The sequence below is a fragment of the Penicillium canariense genome (genome assembly GCF_028826845.1).
Source record: "Penicillium canariense strain IBT 26290 chromosome Unknown utg000001l_segment0_segment0, whole genome shotgun sequence".
In the NCBI taxonomy this organism is placed as follows: domain Eukaryota; kingdom Fungi; phylum Ascomycota; class Eurotiomycetes; order Eurotiales; family Aspergillaceae; genus Penicillium; species Penicillium canariense.
Window position 1 is genome coordinate 8,897,698 of NW_026622728.1, and position 21,182 is coordinate 8,918,879.

At 53.5% G+C, this 21,182-nt stretch overlaps 8 protein-coding genes across 8 annotated transcripts; 4 read left to right on the forward strand and 4 right to left on the reverse strand.

Moving 5' to 3' along the window:
• Positions 1 to 410: 410 nt before the first annotated feature.
• Positions 411 to 3,033, forward strand: N7482_003086 (putative C6 transcription factor; the record flags this gene model as incomplete). Its single annotated transcript, XM_056685211.1, has 4 exons — positions 411 to 1,264; positions 1,328 to 1,587; positions 1,644 to 1,869; positions 1,938 to 3,033. 4 exons carry the CDS (start codon positions 411 to 413, stop codon positions 3,031 to 3,033), a joined length of 2,436 nt encoding a protein of 811 aa, XP_056548817.1.
• A 346-nt stretch (positions 3,034 to 3,379) lies between these two features.
• Positions 3,380 to 4,747, reverse strand: N7482_003087 (fumarylacetoacetate hydrolase family protein; the record flags this gene model as incomplete). Its single annotated transcript, XM_056685212.1, has 3 exons — positions 3,380 to 3,924; positions 3,997 to 4,335; positions 4,402 to 4,747. 3 exons carry the CDS (start codon positions 4,745 to 4,747, stop codon positions 3,380 to 3,382), a joined length of 1,230 nt encoding a protein of 409 aa, XP_056548818.1.
• A 786-nt stretch (positions 4,748 to 5,533) lies between these two features.
• On the forward strand, positions 5,534 to 6,241 carry xanA (isonitrile hydratase-like protein xanA; the record flags this gene model as incomplete). The annotated part of the gene is made up of 1 exon (XM_056685213.1): positions 5,534 to 6,241. The coding sequence occupies one exon, from the start codon at positions 5,534 to 5,536 to the stop codon at positions 6,239 to 6,241; it is 708 nt and encodes a 235-aa protein (XP_056548819.1).
• Positions 6,242 to 7,406: 1,165 nt separating this feature from the next.
• xanB (isocyanide synthase xanB) lies at positions 7,407 to 9,575 on the forward strand (the record flags this gene model as incomplete). Its single annotated transcript, XM_056685214.1, has 2 exons — positions 7,407 to 7,995; positions 8,053 to 9,575. The coding sequence occupies 2 exons, from the start codon at positions 7,407 to 7,409 to the stop codon at positions 9,573 to 9,575; spliced, it is 2,112 nt and encodes a 703-aa protein (XP_056548820.1).
• Positions 9,576 to 10,368: 793 nt separating this feature from the next.
• N7482_003090 (MDR family MFS transporter) lies at positions 10,369 to 12,498 on the reverse strand (the record flags this gene model as incomplete). Its single annotated transcript, XM_056685215.1, has 9 exons — positions 10,369 to 10,407; positions 10,467 to 10,891; positions 10,946 to 11,147; positions 11,207 to 11,633; positions 11,691 to 11,721; positions 11,780 to 11,870; positions 11,923 to 12,061; positions 12,132 to 12,301; positions 12,385 to 12,498. 9 exons carry the CDS (start codon positions 12,496 to 12,498, stop codon positions 10,369 to 10,371), a joined length of 1,638 nt encoding a protein of 545 aa, XP_056548821.1.
• Positions 12,499 to 14,161: 1,663 nt separating this feature from the next.
• On the reverse strand, positions 14,162 to 15,653 carry N7482_003091 (uncharacterized protein; the record flags this gene model as incomplete). The annotated part of the gene is made up of 2 exons (XM_056685216.1): positions 14,162 to 14,834; positions 14,926 to 15,653. 2 exons carry the CDS (start codon positions 15,651 to 15,653, stop codon positions 14,162 to 14,164), a joined length of 1,401 nt encoding a protein of 466 aa, XP_056548822.1.
• A 1,686-nt stretch (positions 15,654 to 17,339) lies between these two features.
• On the reverse strand, positions 17,340 to 19,688 carry N7482_003092 (anaphase promoting complex subunit CDC16; the record flags this gene model as incomplete). Its single annotated transcript, XM_056685217.1, has 1 exon — positions 17,340 to 19,688. One exon carries the CDS (start codon positions 19,686 to 19,688, stop codon positions 17,340 to 17,342), a length of 2,349 nt encoding a protein of 782 aa, XP_056548823.1.
• A 484-nt stretch (positions 19,689 to 20,172) lies between these two features.
• On the forward strand, positions 20,173 to 21,062 carry N7482_003093 (Saf4/Yju2 family protein; the record flags this gene model as incomplete). The annotated part of the gene is made up of 2 exons (XM_056685218.1): positions 20,173 to 20,464; positions 20,518 to 21,062. 2 exons carry the CDS (start codon positions 20,173 to 20,175, stop codon positions 21,060 to 21,062), a joined length of 837 nt encoding a protein of 278 aa, XP_056548824.1.
• Between the last annotated feature and the right edge of the window lie 120 nt (positions 21,063 to 21,182).

Sequence of the window (21,182 nt, forward strand, 5' to 3'; positions counted from 1 at the left end):
TAGTCTCTACCGTCATTTATTGCTCCCACATAATACTTAAAATGACTGGCCTTGTTCCATTAACCTCACGCCCTCATCGCTGCCGAAGAGCAACCTTCCGCATTCGGACACCCCACGTCACGTGCATCTGCAGATAAGGGACCACGGGCGATGATGCTTCTCGGCTTCCCAATCATCTCCAATTCGAACGCAATCGCCTGCCCTCATGCGATTTGAAATTGAGTGATGGATTGCCATATACTGTAGGACTAACTACATATGGGCTATTCTTACCCTCGTTCCTTCTCCTCCCGAGTCGAATCCACATTTTCGTCCCGACCAGTCGACGGTCGCATTCGGCACCTGCATCGACGGGCACACTATAGACTCGAAAAGGCTATATCAACCCTGGAAGGAAGAAACGGAGCACAATGACATCGCCATATCCCCCGTCGAACTCATTTTCACCGTCCGACATGGCCACAGCACCGAACAGATCCGTTTCCGACTTGCCGCAAGCCCAGGTGGACGCCATCATCCGCACAAAGCGCAAGGCGCGTGAGCCCAAAGCTTGCTACCCATGCCATGCGCGCAAGGTGAAATGTGATAGGAATCTTCCCTGCGATGGGTGTGTCAAGCGCGACCATGCGGAACTTTGCTCTTACGAACGTCCCTCTAAGAAACGGTCGCAAGCTTTTCCCGAGAGCTCTGTTGGTGGCGCTTCAGCAGGGTCCTCAGCAGAACAAAATGCTTCATATAGTTATGACGATAATACGACACACGTGAAACCGGAGGCTATTCAGCCTCATCCAAGTCGAGTCAACGGCGCTCATGCGCGAGGCCGTGTGTCTATTCCTCGGGAGGAATGGGAAAATGTGCGCAACCGACTGCGGGAAATGGAGTCCACCATCTCCTCACTGCGAGTCGGACTTGAACGCGCTGAGGAAGGGCCCGCTGGGGCAATGGACAGCGCGAGCGTGCAGAGCGGCGATGCGAGTTCCCGGTCTAAGGACGCCTCGCCTGAGCGCGAGGGCATCCATACATCAAACACCCTGGGCAGAGGCACCGTTCATCTGGGATCGCGCTCAGTCTTGGCTTATATATTAAACAACAAGTCTGGATCTGATCAGCTGCAAACTCTGCTGGAGGGTGGGATACTACCCAAGCTCGGGCTTGATAACGAGTCTGCGACTTACCCGTTTGTTGATTTGTGGTCGTCGGATATGTCGACCTTCGACATTAGCGCTGTTTGCAGCGCGCTTCCGACTGATCAACAGTGCAGAGAGTAAGTTGATACTGATTGAGCATCATTCATGGAGACGTATCTAATTCTTCGCCTTCGGTGCAGATTCTTCTATTATTATAAGGATATTGCCGGCGCAATCTATCCGGTTCTTGAAAATGTCCAAGAATTTGAGAGCACTCTTGAGCTTCTTATGCAAAACAGAGCGGCCTCTGGCGGTGTTTATCGAGAGGACGTCGATGATGCACAGACTCCTTTTGGTGTGAACATTGCATACCTAGGTCTCTTGTTTGCTGTCCTAGCATCTGGCTGCCAGTCGTCCGATCTTGGAAGCAAGGAGCGAGAGTTGACTTCGCAAGTCTATGGTATGATGGCCGAAGATCTGTTCTCAAGAGATAAAGTTTACTGATACCCCCCGCAGTCTGCTGCTCCTATCAATGCCTTCGCATGACCAATTTCTTATCTCAGCCAACTATTGAGGCAATCCAAACGCTTTTGGTCATTGGAAATGTTCTGTCTTATAACATGAACCCCGGCATTTCTTATGTTCTGCTGGGCATGACGCTTCGTATGGGCTTGGCTCTTGGATTGCATGTTGAGTCGAGTAGGTTCTCGTCACCTGAGCGGTACCGCCGGCGACACGTCTGGTATGATCCTGGCAGTTGGAACTCTGCACCATTGAGGTCTACTGGACACACCAAACTGACATCTACAGGTGGTCCATGGCATGGCAAGACAGTCATTTCTCTCTTTCTTATGACCGCCCTTCTACAACCGCAGTCAGCCAGCCAGATATTCCACATCCCGAGGGCTCAAAATCGGGCGATTTGTCCTACTTTGAGACCCTCTGTCGCGTGATTTCTCTGGCTTTGGAGGTTGTTCGTATTCGAATGCTGAGTCCCCATGCACAGATGAGCCTCGAGAGTATTCAGGGCTACAAGGAAAGAATCCAGAAGATCATGGTTGAAGCAAAGCCGCATCTGCGGGATGCGCAATGGTGCACGTCCTCACCAGAGCATCTGGAACGAGTTGTGCTCAAGTTGCACTCGTCCTATTTCTCCTCTGAGCTCTGCCGCCCGTCGCTCAAGCCGTCGGTCGATGCCAACGATGCGGATGCTGCGAGCATGCGGGGAGACTGTGTTTTCAATCTGATGGCAACCGTGGAAGCTTATATTGAAATGCACAATATCAGCTCCCATGCGGCCCGTTCTTGGATTGCGCTGCAGCGAGCAATCAGCTCTGCCTTCCTCCTTGCCGTTATTCAAGAAGCCAAATCAAATCCGACCGTTTGGAGCCTCCTACGCCAGCTAGAGGGTATCATAGCGCAGCGTGCCAGCAACGAGCGTGCGTACGATACTGGTGATGTCGCTGATGCTGGTAACAGCATGACCTCGCCACCACAGGGTGTGGCCACATACGACCCCATCACAGGTGCTACCCACCCACCGGGTTCTGTGCCACCCACCCTGGATCCCCTTTCACCTGCTGCGGTCAATCCGGATTCCCAAACGCAGTGGGCTAAGTCGTTGGCCAAAACACATCGCGCTTTGCAGAAGCTTCTTACGGCGTTCGGGAATCAGCACACTCGCAGTAGTACTGGACGCAGCCCTGCTTATATGCAATCAAACCTCAACGCGGCCTCTGGCCCCGCTTCCATGGGCAACTTTGTCCCTCCTGTACCGGCAGCCATGACCCCCAGCGTGAGCTCTCTTCCACCCCCTACTCCGGAAAGCTCAGGCAGTGGTGAATGGACAATTCCCAACATATTGGACCGCGCTTCAGAGTATATTCATCCCCCGCTCTGGAGCTAGATTGAGAATGATTTCGCACCCATAAATCTCATTATTCTTTTTGCTTCAGCGCGGTTCGGAGCATTCTTTGGCGTCTGGTCTCGTTATTCTTTTTAAAAAGTTCCGTGTGGCGTGGTTGGATTTGCATATCTTGGGATGGTCCTTTTGTTACTTATATTCTCCAACTTCACGATTAATAATTTCAAGTCTATTAATCTATTAATTTTGATCCCTCCTTGTGTAGACAGATAGCTCTCAAGTGTCTCATCCTACTTGGATATTTCCTGGATAGCCTGTCTTTACCTAGCAAACAAAGTCGCTTCAAGGTGTCTCTGTTCTAACTGACAAGATCACAAAGACTACCGACCTACAACTTCAAGGCAGACTGCAGCTCACCGACACATTCGCCAAATCCAACACCAGAGCCAACTCCCCCAACAATGCTGGTCATGCGAACCACATCCCCATCCAACAGGTAATGTCTCTTCGAACCATCGGCCAGAGTGATTGGCTCCTTGCCGGCCTTGGTGATTTCCAGCAGACAACCATAGCTCCCACTGGCCGGACCGCTGACCGTCCCGGTGCCTAGGATATCTCCAGTCTGAAGATCGGCACCGGTGCTAGCAAGGTGGGCGGCCATTTGTCGTCCACTCCAATGCAAATCTTGTGCCTTGGATTCGCTGACCGTCGTTACGTGCTTTCCAACGAGAACTTCTACTTTCATATCAATCGCATAGCTGGAGGTCGCCACATCTTCGAGATGGCTTGCCAATACCGCCTCGGGCTTGGGGCCAGGTACCCTGAACGGCTCCAGGGCATCCAATGTCACTACCCAGGGAGAAATACTTGTTCCAAAGGCCTTGCCATTCAGCGGACCTAGCGGAACCATCTCGCATCCTTGAATGTCGCGCGCTAATATACAATTAGTAAGCACCGAATTCATATAGTTAGTGAGCCCTTCCCTTTTGGGGGCCAAACACTCACCACTCCAGTCATTTAAAATTACAAGACCAAAAATATGATCGTCTGCTTCTTTTGCGTTCAACCTCTGGAGGCGCGAGACACCTTTGCCAATGATGACACCAATCTCCAACTCATAGTCCATGGCCTGAGATGGACCGTAAACAATGGGCTTCTTCTCTGCTGGCGCAGTGAGATCATAGAAATGACCCAGCGGCCGGTTTATTGGAGTTCCAGAGACATATATCGTGCTCGCTCGGCCATTGTACCCGATTGGAAAGTTGAAGAAAGCGGGAGGCGTGGATTCGTGATTCAAAATTGCTCGACCAGAGTTCCGAACGTGGTGCACGCTGCAGGAAAAGTCTTTTGTATATCCAGTACATCAGAGTTCCCTTGCTCGTCAAACTGGAGGAGTACACTTCCACATACCAGTGAAGCCACCCACTGAGACCGGCAGGTGAAGACTCACCACGCTGATGTCTTCGGTGAAACCCACCGGCAGGGATTTGGCCAGCACCTCTTGTAACACCGTCCGGACTGAGCGCTGGGTGATCTTGGGCAGTGCCGCATATTCATTGAGGCTCGGCTTGTCGAAGATGCCATCTGGCAGACCCGATATCTTCGCGAAGACCCCGGCCCGCTGCAATTCCACCAGAAATATGACGTTATTTTCCAGTCGAGTTACACATTGCGCGCTTGGATGCCTCTCCGACGAGGCCACTCCGAACGGGAGGTTCGCGATGGAGAAATGGGACTGGTACTCGGGGGAGGTCATCGGGAAGTCTATGACATTGGACAAGACCTATTCAGTTCGGGAAAAAGAATAAAATGTCTGAAATATTGCCTGAGTCATCATCCCAACCCTTGCGTTGGCTCCATACTTATTCTTCTCTCGTGTGTGCATCCCCCACCGTCGGACGAAGGCGCGGGGAGTCCCGATGGAGCCCACATCCCGACGACGTGACTTGCCGGGCCCTAACTCATGGCCTTGACTCGATGGCCGTTCGCGGGAATAACGGGAATAAGCCCCGGAAACTCACGGCTTATCTCGGTCGTTCTGAAATTGAGGATGTGACCGACGGTTTAGTTCATCATATTGTACCTTCGCTGGTATAATCCTGGCCGTGAGGTGAAGGACTACGATCAGCTTTCCAAACTCTGGGAACCCTTGCATCAACCTCGCCCAACCCACCCACACCGCTGCTTTCCCCAACCAGGCCACCATGGAGGCACGGAGGGGGATGAAGTTTCAGTTACAAGCGCAAATCGGCGTCATCGGAGGATGAAAGGTAGTACAGCGTCGGCCCATTATTCACTGGAATGAGCACTCCGTCGGATATCCGCCGTGGAGGTGAATTTTACCTCTAGAGTTCACGCCGCACATCTGGTAGAACCTTGCGAGCGCCTGGGGATTCCAACGCCCCATCTCATGTTCCTTCTTCGCCAGACTTCGACTCCCGTCCCTTGTGCTGATAAGTCTGAGCCTGCCACGGATCCAGGTGAATTAGCGTCCGCGTTTCTCGAGACCAGATCGCAATCTACCTATTCGGCCGGTGGAAAGATGTCTGCTACGCCACAGAACCAGTACTACAAGGTCGGGGTCCTGCTATTCCAGGGCGCAGATATCCTCGATTTCACAGGCCCGGTGGAAGTTCTGTCTCATGTTTCGCATAACTGCAACCCGGACGACCCTGATCGGATGTTCACGGTCGAAATCATCGCGCAAAGCCCCACGATTCGTGCTGCAAATACACTGACTTTGCAGGCGGACAGACTCTTGACGGATGCCCTGAATGCTATCTCCGAGTACGACATTCTAGTCGTGCCTGGGGGGCCGCCATCCATACTCCAGCCTATGGTTGAGGGTAATGGGCCAGAGATAGAGATCATCCGGAGATTTGCGCGCCTACCCCGGGCAAAACCGCAACAGCCGCGACTATTATTCTCTGTTTGCACCGGAGCCTTCTTGCTCGCGGCTTCGGGTGTTTTATCGGGCTTGACCGTCACCACTCATCACCGGGCCATCAATACACTTCGGGAGATATGTATTAAATTTGGTGACCAGAGTGAGCCGCCGACCAATGTGGTGCACAAGCGCTATATTGATGGAGGAAATATCAAAGGAGATGCCGTGCACGTCATCACGGCTGGAGGCGTCAGCTCAGGCCTCGACGCCAGCTTCTACGTTGTGCGCCAGCTAGCGACGCCGGAGATGGCCGCTTTTGTGTCTCGGCTGATGGAGTATGATTGGACTGACCTGGAGAAATGATCCTAGATCTTGACATGGCAAATTGACCAGTCCTGAGCATGGTACAACTATCGGACTTATGTTACAAGACATTCCATAACGGAGCTAGAATAAATTTGAAACCAGAGTGGACTACTGCGCCATGTGAGCAACATGCTTTTGTTAGGTAGCAAAATATCCATTCTATGAGATTCATCGTCCGTACGATTTCTTATCGTCCATGTGGCCCCATGGTGGCAGTCTCTTGTCGAGACTTGAGCCACACTAGCCCTAGAATTTACCCATTGTCATGGGGTTGGATGTCAAAAACACCTGCAGATGACGAGTATGCTACCGATCTAGCACATCAACTGTTCGGGGGTATTTGTCAAGCGACTTACAGTGACATCTGCTAAAGACCCCGAACAGGGTGTGATTTTGAGTTAAACTCTCCCCTCTTCTGCTACAAACCATAGCTCGCTAGGATGGGGGCCGATCTGGATACGAGCGGGACAGGGGAATTTCGAGCACTGATCTAAAGGAGTATATCCACAGCCTCTGCTAGTCGATGGTTGTACATAAATGCAAATCTCGTCATCGGCAGATTAGATCATTGGTTTGTCCCTTACGCTGGGGATATCCTTTATTCTCCGTTACCCGTCCATCTTATACGGGTTTCGCTGACACCTTTTAGACCGCATCATATCCATTCCAGGTTCAGGCTCATCATCTGCTCAGGCTCTTCTGATCTATTCAGGAGCACGTGGGAGTCTGACCATTCTTCCCGGTGAAAGTTTCTGTTTCATCCCCAGAGTATACCCTACTTTAGACCCTTTTTCATAAGCCACAGCCAGCGTGTTGTACAGACCCAATGAACTAGCGGTCAATGGATCTTCTAAGTTCAGCTTCATCCACAGATCTGAGTCCGCAATGAGAGATACAGTCATACTGCTGAATTTCCCTCCGTACTGCCATTAGGGTCGAAAATGATCTTACTGCGACTTTGGCGGGATATATAGCACCAAGCCATTCTGCAGGGACGCGAGATTGGCCCCCCTTGACTACCCGGACTTTTACAAACCAGACAGGGCAGCTTCAGTATTCTATACTCCAAAAATTCCATTTTCAATATTTTTCTATTAGTGGGTCTTCATCGAACGGACAAGATACACCGGTGCGACCCCGTTTGACTTCCACCGCCATCACCATGGTCGCCCTCGCACCTATTGCGGACACCGTCCCAGATGTATATTCGCAGAATTCCACCCATTCTGACATGACTCATTCCAACAATGCCAAGACCGCCAATCGCAGCCCGATCGATGTCTCCACCGAAGGCATGGCGTCGATTTCCGAATCTGAGAATGCCGATCCCAAATCGATTACCGCAAACGGCAATGGCTGTCCACAACACGCGCAAAAAGTTCTCAACCGCCAAGCTACGCTTACTTCTGTCCCTGTGATCTTAGCACGCGGTCAAAAAATGGCCGTCGAAATTTTGAAGGTAATCGAGACTTACGGCGTTGACTATGAGACGAATGGCGGTTCCTGGAAGGGGTTGGAATCGTTCGTTTCTACGGTCGTCGAGCAGGTCAGGCGGCAGGAACCAATTCGCATGATCTTGCCTGCTTTTCCATTCAAGTCGCCCAATGCGCGGGATAAAGTACTGGGCACGTTGCCGGATTTTGGTGAGGAGTTGGCGCTTTTCCACCTGAACGGGCTATGCGAGAACATCGCCCTGGTATATGAACCCGGCGCCGATGTATATATTAGTTCGGACGGACTGGTGTATAATGGTACGTCAAATCACATCTCGATTCGGCTCTCGACTGCTTGCTAATTTCTGCTATCAGATATTCTTGGGGTGCCGGATGAGACCGTCTGGGACTATGGCGAGACCCTGCGACAGATGGCGGTCGAGAAAGGCCTCCACCATGTGAAATTCATTCGTTTATTCGAGTTGTTGGAACATCCTTGGTTCCAAAGCCACAGCCCAGAGGCCGCCAAATCCTTCTATCTAGATCATGCTAGCTGTCTCCGTCGCGAACTAATGTTCGTCTTTGGCGACCCGACCTTTGACGCCGATGAGGCGATCAAGACGGACAACGACACCTGCCTGACGTATCGCGGATATATCAAGTTCCTGACCAAGGACCTTGCGCATCAACAACCTGCACAGGCTCTTTCGAAACGCGCAAGACAGACTCAGATCTCTCAGATCGCGCGCCAGATGATCATCCGCGGCAAGATGTTTGCGGCCGCCATTAAAGCCAATCGGGGCGACTATGTTCGATTGTCCATTCACGAGTCGGCCGGTGAGAAAAAGCTCTCAGTTTCCCTTATTCCTCAAGCTCGAGGGGCTCTGGGATTTACGCCCTGGCACGCCTCTGTGGCCATCGGCTTAGACGGCTCATATCGCACTGTCCATGCCGAGCAAGTCCGTGACACGCATGATCTGATCTATAAGAACGGGCAACCATACTTCTTCCGTGAAAAATCCCCCATCTTTAATTGGTCTGAAGACGGACTATCTGTGAAGTTTGAGCATTTATATCCTTGTGGAGTCATCATTCAGCCGGCCGATATCGACAATCTCAATCCGCGACCGGCAATCCGCGACATTCCTATGCACAAAGTCCGGAAGATTTCCAATATCATGTCACCTGTGGTTCTACGTGGGTTTGCAGAGACCCTCGACGAAGATTTATATATCAAGGCCGGCTCTGAACTGGGTAATATTCTCCCGTGGAGCTTCGGTATCATTCAGAAAGTGCGCGACGCTGGTCGCTTGGATAAGATGGGCAATAATGTGACTTCGAATGAGGCCATGCCCATGCATTTTGACGGCATGTTCAAGTTCGAAGAAGTCACTGACCTAGTGACTGGAGAAACGACGAAGGTGCAGCGACCACCAGGCTACCAGTTCTTTACCTGCCTAGCAACCGCCCCCAAGGGAAGCGGGTACACGTTGTTCGCCAGCTCGCGGCTGTTTTTCAGATATCTCCCGCATCCATGGACTGCAGAGCGGCTGCAGGACGTTACCTGGGCCATGGAGAATGACGGCTTCTGGGATGCGAAGCTGGAGAATCTCCCATTGATTGTGAAGCACCCCGTCTCCGGACTTCCTTGCCTGCGGTGGCATCAGCCGTGGGACTCCGCCCAGACCAAGTTCTCTACTTGTGCCGTAAACATTGAAAATGAGGATCAAAGCCTGGTCCAGGTTATAGATCGCGTCACATACGACCACAGAGTGTGCCTCCGCTTCGAATGGGAGAAAGGCGATCTTCTGATCAGCGATAACACTGCCATGCTGCACACCCGCACCGGATATATAAGCGACTGTGATCGAGAGCTGTGGCGCATTCATGTGGATTAGAGCGGCAGGGGATAGGATATGGGTGTACGAAAAGGTATTGATGGCCTATATGTTTCATTTCCTCTTTGAGTTAAAGTCGCTCCTTGTCTGCTCACAGAATGTACCCTGTGCCTAGGTAACCAAATTGTGACATTTCTTTCATTGGATAAGTCTCATACCTAGTTTTAGCTGGTATTAAATATCGGTTCCCTTCAGCTGGGGATGGTTGGGGTTTGTAACAATCACCATTTACACCGCTAGGAGGATACATTTCAGGAAGAAGAAAAAAGCACGCTTCTTGAAGATCAAAGAGGGCTTATATCGCAGAATTAAGTGCTATCGCAGTACTGTATATACCCTTGTGCTCTACTTGGTTCAAAGGGGGCCGAGGTTGAGCGCGTAAATGAGAAGATACTCTTGTCGCTTCGTTTTCCACGTAGTAAGGTTGTCAGATCGCATAACCCCGACAGCTTTTCTGAATGATATCTTTAGCCCTGTGAATAGCGGATTCTCGTGTGGCTTTATGTACTTGTTTGCCTGCCAATTGGTGTGATCTCTATTTTGTGATCATGCGGCTGCCAGATCTATGCCCTCGTTGCCCCTTTACATTTAATTATTGCGGTAGTTACATGACCACGGGGTCCTACGATTTCTCAGCAAGGAATCTTCGGAAATCTGAAGCCCCGTCTCTCAATAATACAATGGAGATGGAAAAACAAGTAAACTTTCTTACTTCATGCAACACGTCGAGAAGTCAACAACTGTTGCATTATCACTCAGATTAGGCTCTGCTTTCGATCGGACGCATATCATCCTATGCCAGCGCTGAGGGCTGGATAAAGATACGTTCTCTCTATCATAGTGTCAGCCAATTGGACAATGTGACGATAGAGGGTATCCGGTGCAATTCACCTTCATGAAGAGCGATCCGATGATCGCCATTGCGCCGGCCGTCACGACCAGGAAGTATGTCCGCGACATGGCGTCGACAATCGCGTGGAGCACCTGCGCACGGGTATGATCGGGAAGGTGCTGGAGGACGCCGCTGTTTGTGCCGGCGAGGGCACCCCGCAGTTCGACCCGGGTGAGGTGCGGTAGCAGCGTTTGCAGCTCGTCGATGGCCTTGTTTTGGAACACTGCGCCAGAGATCGCAAGCGCAAGCATGATACCCATATTCTGAGCCAAGGACATGTAGGATGTTGCGTCTGCTGCTCGTGCAGGAGAGACCTTGGCTTGGGCCACGGAAAATCCGGCCTGGATGAACATGCCCGCGCCAGTTCCGATGAGAGCCGAATAGCCGTAGATATGGGCATTCAAAGTGTTCTCATTGACTGTGCCTAATTTCCACGTCGGTCAGTTGATGCTAGCAGGTACACGAATAGTTGTCGTACTCATCAGGGCACCCCCGATGGTCGCCAGGAGACCGCCTGCCATATACCAGGGCACGTAGTAACCTAGCTTGGTCATCAGACCACCATTGAGGAAGCCAAAGGTCACCATCAGAATAATAAATGGCAGCAGTCTCACTGCGCTAGTCAAAGCCGAGTCACCGCGTACGAACTGGAAGTACAGCGGGATGTAGTATGTGGGCACCTAAATGGGTTATCAGTGACTTTTGCGACTCAATACAATTAACGGAGAAGATTACTCACGAAGACACAGGTGGATGCAGCGCACATCAGAGAAAACAAGATCCACATGAGAGGGTGACGAAGAAATTGAACCGGGAAGATGCGCTCTAAGTCTGTCGTGCCGATGGTGAATATCTGCTGCAAGATGAATAAAATCAGCAAGAGACCACCAACAACCCATAGGGCAATCTCCTTCGCTGCGCCCCAGCTGAACATGTTGCCGCCGAAGTTAATGGCCATGATCAAGGCTGTAAAGGCGCCAATATTGAGGACCATGCCAAGGTAGTCGATCTGCAGCAGCTTCTGCACTTTGGAGGTTTCCGGCTGAGGATCGCATCGTGGCAGGAGGAAGATGTAGACTGGTGCAAAGGCACCTCCGATGCAAAGATTGATGTAGAAGGCCCAGCGCCACGTGGTGTGGGCGTTTTGCGAGAAGGCACCGCCAACCCTAACCGATCGTTATCGGATCCGATCTTCCACCGTTGCGGATTTGGTTCGTACTTACACCGGCCCTAGCACAGTTCCCGACCCCCACGCTGCGGGAAATATTAGTACCAAGATCACACAGACGCATTTGCCGCATCGATCACATACTGATCCCTGTCAGGGCAATGTACTGGGGTCGTTGACGAACAGAGGTGGTGAGAGACAGCAGAGTCAAGCAGCCGAGGTACATGCCTGCGCCCTAAACAATCGCCTGTAAGCAAGCCTTGAGGATAGACGCCGCTCCAACTCACCCCCAAACCCGCAATCGCACGACCCGCAATAAACGCATTCATACTCGGGGCCGCACCGCAAAGCGCACTACCCGCCTCGAAAAGAACAACCGAGGACAGGTAGAGCCACTTGGCACTGAAGATGGCATACATCTTTCCCCTGTAATCAGCCTCAACCGGTCAGCAATGTGCTTCCAACCGCAAGGTTCTGTGTCGCCTTTGACGCGTACCAGGTAATTATAGTCGCTGAGCTGGAGAGCACAAAGGCCACCCCCAGCCAGCCCAGCTTGCCGACCTCCCCGAAGCGCTGCACGATGGGGGACTGAACGTCGGCGACAATGGTATTGTCGAGCGCAAAGAGGAAGGTGGAGGAAAGGATGGTAAGGACGATCAGGATCCACTGGAGCCGCACGGAGAGTGCAATTGCCGTCAGAGATCGCCCGTATAACGTATCGAGGCGGATACAACAGCATGGATACGCACCACTGCCTTGGACGCCTTAGACTGCACATCCTCGCGGACATGGTCGACATCTTCATCCACAAAGTCATTTGCACTGTCCTTGCTGTCATTGTCGACAACAGTGAGTTGCTGCATAGCGGGTATGGAGCAGTAGAAGCGGAGGAGACAGGAGCGAACGTTGTCGAAGTGGAGAGGAGAAAGCTGGCACACGCGAGCAAGTGCAGCGAAACGAGTGAAATATGTGAAACAAGCGAAACGAGCGAACGGGGATGGGCAAGAAGGGAAAGAGCGACACGGGCTCGTTAATATGCTGCTCAGCTCATCTTTGTGCAACACAATGGGCGATGCCGCACGGAACTACTGAGATGGTCTGCTAATTCAAATAGGAGGTTTCGGCCAACAACAAGCCGAGGCCGCAGAATAGTATCCCTCATGGCTCATGGCTCATATCCTGCTCATGCATAGGGTCAACCGCCTGGTGAGGGTATCACGAGGGCGCTCGCTGTTCCATTCATGGCGTTATAGCAAGCCGTGGAAGGGTTCAATCTGAGGAAGCCACTGGTCTCCTGGTCCAAGTAGACTTTAGGCGTTATCCTCCGGCTGCCTACTGAAGTCCTCTTGGGAGGGGGGGGGGAGAGGCAAGGCGCCAACGATGGGGTTGAAGCCGTCCGATTGGAAATCGCGAGAACGGCTCGGCAGATGTCGTATGCTTTTTTTAGGATCTCCTCTCAGCCGGCATAGGCATAGATCTGGAGTCAACGAGGTTGGGCATCAACCATCGAATCGAGTTATATCTTGCTAGCCAATAAAGAGCGATTCTTGGCACGGAAGCCTTCTGTAGTCATGCGCAGGATGGAAACCACAGATCGATGGGTAATTCCGCGCATACCAGTGGCTAGAGAGTGGTTCTACATATCTTTGAGTTTGTTGATGAGCTAGATATCGTTGCGGTAGAGAGAGATCGACCACGACTTCCTGTCGGGAATATGGAAAGAAGTGGAGGGGGAAAGCATAAATAGAGTTCAAGCCGGGGTTGCTTCTCCAAGGATGGCCTTTTTTTTTTGTCGGTCCCTTGCATCTTGCATCTGACAGACGCATTGGTCTGCAGCAGAAATCACCGATATGCAGGAACATCACGCGCCGGAGAAATTCCAAAATACCAAGACCTGATCGCCTCTATACGGAGCAGGCTGGTGCTAGCGTTACCGTCCGCTGAATAAACATGCCAGGGTTCAACGCTCAGCAGCAGATATCCCCCGAGAGCGGAGGCCGAGACAATTTCTACCAGATGCGCTCGGCAGATCTCGTGATGGCTCGTGGATATGCAGGCACAAACCCGTCTCCAGGTTCTAAGGCAGGGAAAAGGGCATGTACAAAGCAAGGTTGGGTCCTCGTAGCTATATTCTTGATAGAGGTAGGTCGGTGCCACCGGTTGGTGGGTAGGTATGTCTGTCCAGGTAATATAGACGCCCAAAATAATAAAAACAAGAAAAGAAATATCGACGCTGTCGTGGTATCACAAATCGCGCTGCAAAACGCCTCCGCTGATTACATCGCTGGAATCTCCTCGGACCGACTCGACCAACCCGCTTCCCGCACCGAGCCACCGAGAGCGAGGGCAAGAGAGCAAGTGAGCAAAGGGGGTGAGCGGTGGCCAGATGCCGGGGAATATTTGACAATGATGCAGTATGTAAGACCACAAAAACAATAATGATAAGAAAAGAGCAAACGTCAAAGTCAGGTCGTGGCGCTCTATAGTGTGGACGGGCAAGGGGGTTGGAGGGAAGGGGATATCAAATCATGAAAACCATCCGGAGATGGCTGCGTCGGCTGTGAACTCCAACATCTTCTCGCTCTCCAGCATGACGAACGACTCGTATCGCAGGCCGCGCTCCTTGCCCGTGCGGTCGGACCAGTGATTCACGCTGCTGTTCCAGACGTTACCGTAGCCATCAAACAGCGCGCGCCAGTAGCACGCCTCTGCGGCCGGGGTCAAGTACCGCTCGCGGAAGGTTTTGACGCTGTTGGTGGCGATGCGATGTGCGGCGTCAGTGTCCGCGACCAGGGGTTCGATCTTCTCGGCGAGATCGCTAAAGTCGCGTTCAACTTCGACATAATTTTGGTTCGGCCCATGAGCCACGAGGAGGTAGTGATGATGTTGGATGTATTGGAGTTTGTGGGCCACAATGACGGAGTGGCAGGCTTGGCGGTATTTGAGGGATGCGGAGTAGGACCGGCCTATGGGGGCGAAGGGATCGCGTGTTAACAATCCGTGGACCATGTGGCCGGGAGACAGCTGCCGCCAAGGACGGGGAAAGAACTCACCTTCGACGTGGGCAATGAACATGTACTGACAATGGTCCTCCATGCGGAGCACATTCGATCCCGTGTCCCAATTGACCTGCTTCACATCGCCCCAGGGTTTGTCGCGGGCGGCTTCAATCAATGCGCGGCGCAGCTTGGGGGCAAAACTGGGTTTGCCCCGCCAGACGAGCTGAGGCTTCTTCTCGTCCCAGGGGAGATCGGTCCGCTTGATGCGATCGACCACCTGGTCGAACGGACCAATATAGTTTTTGGGGGTTGTCCCAGGCCCAGAAGCTGAAATCGGGCATGAGCCAGACGCCTTCCTCCATCGGGGTCCGCGCAAAGACCCAGACGGGGTACTCGGGATTCGTGACATCCTCCACCTTATCCTCCACCGAAAAGACAAACTCAATATCGCGTCGCGACGCTCGATCCCGGTCGGCGGCCAGCGCACGGTGAATCGAGCTCAACACGCCCAAGATTTTGCGCCGGTGGTCCTCGCCTTTGGCTCGCGCGGTGACCACATGCAAATAGCCCTGTGAGATGAAGGCGCGCGCCATGCCCGGCTGGATGGTGATTGCGTCCAGGTCCTCAGTGACGAGGCCGCCACCGTGGGCGCGCCAGAAGCGCTCGCCACGCGTGACGTCTTCGAACAGGCCCTGGAAGGCGGCCTGGCATTGCATCTGGTCGAGAGCCTCATTGCGGGCGTCGCGGGCGTATTGAAACCCCCAGCCGGGGGAGGTGGACTGCTGCAGACTGGAGGAGTCGGCACAGGAGACACAGGTGGAGCATTGAAAGGTGGTGGAGGTTTGACAGGCGCAATGGCCGGCGGGGAGGAGCTGGGTGAGGATGGGGTGGATGTATTCGCGGTCCGAGTTCATGCCATACCAAAAGACGAGGATGACGAAACAGAAGACGCTGCCAATGACGCACAGGAGCGACAGGCCGCGGCGTCGCAGCCGCATCCAGGGGTATTTCGCGCCCATTACGGAGGAGAAGTCGCGGATAGCATTGCTAGACGCTGAAGGAGAGGACAAAGAGGGGGTGTAATGAGGAGGGGAGGGGATGAACAATGGAGGAGTAAGGAAGTGGGATGACGAAGCACTAGAGAAACAATAAGAGAAGACCTGCTGCGCCAACGAGTGAACGACTGGCAGACACGAGGCGCGATGAGGATGAGAAAGGGGCCAAGGCTGAAACTCCCCGTTTGGCAGAAGATTGACAAGCTCCCGTATGATCGGCTGGCAGCGACGCGGTCGATTGGCCTAATGAAGAGCCTCAGTGCGCATGCAGTGGGGCGGTTGTCGTCATTCTTCGTGGGGCGGGCGGGCGGTGCCTGCTTTGTTTTTGAGTGGGCGGTGTTTGGGGATGGGGGATGTGGGGGGGGCAAGAGCATCTGGAAGTAGACAATTGGGGCCTTTACCTGCCTGACTTCTTGACGGCGGTACAGAGTCTTCTTACGTCCTACTCCATAATCCATACTTCGGACGTTGTACTCCATACTGTGGGTCCCGGGCCCGGCCCACTTGATGGGCGCCCCTAAATTTGTTCCCTTCTTCTGGTCTCTGCCTAGCGCTACAAAGGCGACGGAATTCCGTCCCGAAGAGGACTCTAGAGGTCGTAGAAGAAAACCACAGGAGATCATCGGGAGGACTCGGGCGAGCATTCAGCCTTCAAGGCCCTGTCTCCGCGGATGGCCTGAATCCAAAACGTCATGGTGGTGATATTATTTTTCATCGATAATATACTCAGGGTCCAGTCTAGTCCTAGTTGGGTCTAGTCAGGACATGCCCAGGCGAGTCTCCGCCCCACCGCCCCACCGCCAACTCAAAAAGGCTTGGCAGATGGCTGCACGGTTCCACACTCCTCATCGGTTGGCCGACTGGTCAAGCGCCCATCACCGCCCCGCTTTTCCCCCCTCGACTAGCCAAGCCCGACACGAGGTCCTGTCGGACGACCAATTATCATGCCGGTTTCCAAGATTGAGAACTATGGGGTGCATACTACTAGACTATAAATGAGAGGATGGCGTTCTCCGTACAGAGAGCTCACTGAGTTGCCGACGCAGTCACGATCACTTACGGAGTCCTCGTTTTGCGGAGACTACCACTACGCGGTCCCGACCAGGGAAATGTCAGGAACCAAGTTAAATTGAGCCTCTCACTGGATGGGCGGGGATATGCACAACTACACGCTGACTGCGCGTTTTACATCTCGGATAGTGCTGCTGATGCGGACCCTCATCCATGCGTAGCTCTTGAAGAAGCCTCTCCCACTCTCCGGGCTTCAGTGGTTCAACTGGAGGTGTTGGATAATGCTTGAAGAACTACGCTAAAAGTGCATCCAAAAGGTACTTTGAATGGTGGGTAAGAAGGCATAAGACACGGAGCTGAACCATCAGACCCAGGACGTTTTCATGTGACCGGTTTCAAACTCTCGGAATGTCCATGTACTCCGCATATCCTTCCTTATTCCTTCCCTACCAGGCCGAGGAGGGTGAAACAGGTGGAATAGAAAATGATCTAAGCTGTATAGAATGCGAAAGAATACAATAATGCAACCCATACACCATGCATGCCTGGAATCAGAGCAAGCAAAACGCCCGCTGCAATGCATCCAAGATCGAAACCATAACGCCCCTCCAAAGGCATCTCAAAAACATCTTAATTTCTTCATTGGCCCGGTTGGCTTCGATGGGCCCTGTCCCGTCGCCTAGCAGCGGGCGCGCCGCCCTTGATGTCTGGACTGGCCGGCCGCGGCGTGCGACGCGTTCGGCCGCCAGGGCGAACACGACCCAAGGCGCGCCCCAGCAGGGTATCCGCTTTATCATCGAGGTCCATCTCAACTCGTTCCTCCAGGGTCTCCGTGTCCAGGGTCTCGGAGGTCGCGGCATGAGTCACTTCGTCCGTCCATTCCTCCGCATATCCCGCGTGTCGGATTCGGCGTCGGTTGCTCTCATCAGTCGCAGTCCGCTCGCGGCCGTTCATATCCCGGGCGCGATATGAGCCACGGCTGGTGGTGCCCTCGTCCATGGCTTGCCGATCGCGCTCGCGGCCCTCCACGGCCCAGACTTCCAGCGCTCGGTTCAGCAGGGTGCCAGCAACGCCAGCACCGCCGGCGGCATCCCCGCCGCCACTGGCTCCTAACACGCGAACCGCTTCGTGGAGAGACGTCACAGCGTCACTGGTGCGACCGAGTTCCAGGAGTAATAGTCCGCGCGAGGTATGCAGCGATCCCACAAGGCCCCGGTCCTCATAGCCCCCAACCCCGGATGCCGTCGCCACCGCAGCGGAACCCCCAGCACCGCCGCCCAGAAAGGGAGAGTACCCCAGACTGGTTCCTCCGGCTCCAACACGAAGGCAGTCGTCGAACTCCCGGAGAGCCTCAGGGAGACGACCGAGGCGACGAAGTGCATGGCCCATGTTCGCGCGAGTGGCAACCCAGGCACCGGGTTCGCAGTGGAGTGAGGCAGCTAGCGCCAGGGCTTGCCGGAACAGCTCGACTGCAGCACCGTGATTATTCTGATGATAGAAGACCACCCCGAGCTCGTTCAACACAAGAGGATCGCCGCCAAGAGACACGGCCGACAGGTTCGAAGAAAGGCTGGGGCCCGAACCAGGCGCAGCTCCGGTCGACATGGCATAAGCTGCACAGAGATATTCGTGCGCCAACGACATATTGTTCAAAGCCAGGTGTTGCATTCCAAGGAAGAGCTGTGGCAGGTGGCTGCCCTGGAAGAGTCTCGCAGCAGTGCTATAGGCGGCGATGGCCTGATCATGCTCGCCCTCAGCCGCAAAGGTATGAGCGAAACCGATCCAAGCCGGTGCAGAGTGAGGATCCAGTAAAGACGCTTTCGAAAAGAATCGACGCGCCTCAGCAATCTTCGACACGGATAGGTAGTAGACACCGATTGCGAGATATGTATAGGGTTCCTCGGGGGCGTGGTCAGCCAGCATGTGCGAAAGCAGAAACAGCGCATTGGTGGCACCGGTTTCGTAAAGGCACGCCAGATGAAGTGGGTAGACCGCGGGGGCGTGACCCAGATTGCTATGTGCAGGAATGCTGGGGCTGTTGGTGGATGTCAATTCGCTTGACTGGGAGGTGGAGAGGATAGAGGAGGTCAGTTCCAAGGCTTCGGCGAACCGACATTGTGTGTAAAGCGCCTCTGCGCGCGACAGCAAGATGTCAGGGTTCTCAGACAGGTTGTAATGTGTGGAAAGGGTTTCAGTTGCATCTGACAAAAGACTCGGGGCCGAGTACTTTGACAGACGGGTGGTGTAAAGCATCTTGGTGAAGTGGGCTGCCTCCTGAGTGATCGCGGGGTCAGGCGAGGAGACCGAGTCGAAATCCAGGGATTCGAGAAATTCTAGTTCCTCCGTGGGCGACATGAGTGAGTTTTTCATAAGCTGGTCAAAGGCCTCAAAGCACTGCACATCAATCCGTACAGCGTCCTTGTAGCAGTCCCGTGCTCGGTCGAACGCATTTTGTTTCGCAAAGCAGAGTCCTCTCAAATAGCACATGGCGGCCTCAAACCTCACATTATTGGCTTCGTCCCTTTCGCGATCCTCACCTCGCTCCCCACGCGTTGTTGTGCTCCTTCCATTCCGTAGTGTGACATGGCTCTGACCGTTGAGGTGCTGGATCTTCCGGCGACTGTTGTTACTCCGGATCAAATCGGTAGGGTTATGCTCTCCGAGAATTGAGAGGGCCTGTTCGAACTGGTTCTGTTTAATGTAGCAATGAGCTGCGAGGTAGCGACAGGCAGTGCTTCTCGAGACGAGGTCTTTGCGGGACAAAAGGGCGAGGGCGCGTGTAAAGTTGTTGTTGGAAAAATGGACTTGGGCCAGCCAAAAAGCATCCGAGTCACTGTCTGTTTCCCACTGATCAGCCGCTTGTTGCGAATAGGGAGCGCTGAGGGGCGTACTGGTGAGCGCAAGAACCTTGTCGCCAATGTAGATGGCGGAATCATGCTGGCCGCGATTTAACGCGTCCTGCCGCCAGGAGCGCAGGTACTTCTCCATCACCACAGATCGGACGCGTCTGGCCGGGGAGGAACGGAGTGGGAAAGTCGGCGGGCATGGGCTTCAGCAATTGCCCTCGGAGAATTTGATTATCGAGCGCCGCGGTCCTGGCTGCTCGCATGAGCGGGTCGCGGAAGCTCGACAAACAGTGGCCCGTGCGCGATGCCTGATACAGTTGGCGCGGCTGGATATGCAACTGAAGATTGGGCAAAGTGCGGGAAGAGGTCCTGAACGAGTGTGAGCAGAGGTGCAGACTGGGCAAGCGATATAGAAGCGCACGAGAATGACAGGATCTGATGCCGAGAATACGTCGCTGCTTCCCTTTGAACTTTGAATCGCGCGAACAATGCCCAAAACATACAAGTCACGTGCCTTTATTCAAGTCACGTGATTACATGGCCCATCAATCAGTCGCGAGTCCAACGCCACTCGTCCAATCCTCTCATTCTCCCAAACATCCCCAACATCTCATATCACCGTCAGGATGTCCGAGCGAAAGGTCTTGACCAAGTACTATCCTCCCGACTTTGACCCGTCGGCGATCGGGCGCACGCCCAAGCACCTTCGCCAGAAGGGTCCGAAGGTCATCACGGTCCGATTGATGGCACCGTTTCCCATGAAATGCACCAACTGCGGCGAGTACATCTACCGTGGGCGCAAGTTCAATGCTCGCAAGCAAACCCTCGAAGAGAAATACCTCAATATTCCGATCTACCGGTTCTTCATTCGATGCACGCGATGCAGCGGTGAGATCACATTCCGCACGGATCCTAAGAGTAGGTTGAAGCACCCAGTTTTCCCAGGCGCAAACATCCTAACCGTTGAATAGACATGGACTATGAGTGCGAGAAAGGAGCCAAGCGAAACTTCGAGCCATGGCGAGACTCCAAGTCCGGCAAGTACAACGAGACGGAAGAGGAAACGCTCGATCGACTAGAGCGCGAGGAAAATGAACATGAGGAACAGTTGGAGCGGGACAAGATGGAGGAGCTTGAGGAGAAGATGAAGGATTCGAAACGGGAGATGGCGATTGCAGATGCACTTGATGAGATCCGGACACGAAATGCGCGCATCGCACGTCACGAGGGGAAGGATGACGAGGCCGCGTTGGATAGCATCCACAACGAGGTGGATGAGGCAAAGCTGCAACAAGAGAAAGAGGACGAGGAAGCCGCTCGAAGAGCTTTCATGACAGCTTCTGGCGAGAGGGTGAAGCGTGTCGTGGAGGAGGAACCGACCCCGCCTGGGCCGTCGCAAACGAAGGCTGCACAGGTTCAAATGCCGCCGCCGTCGACATCGTTCGCCCGAGTCAAAAAGGCGAAGAAGCCTGGTGTCACCAGCTTGGGTATCAAGAAAAAGGCGTCCCTGGTTTGATGTGTATTTTCTTCCGACATTACTGGCGCTGGCGTCTGGGCATGAAATGATTACAGGACTATACCATGGTTTATTGAATTTATAACAACACATTGAAGAAGTTCTTAAAGTGAAGTAACG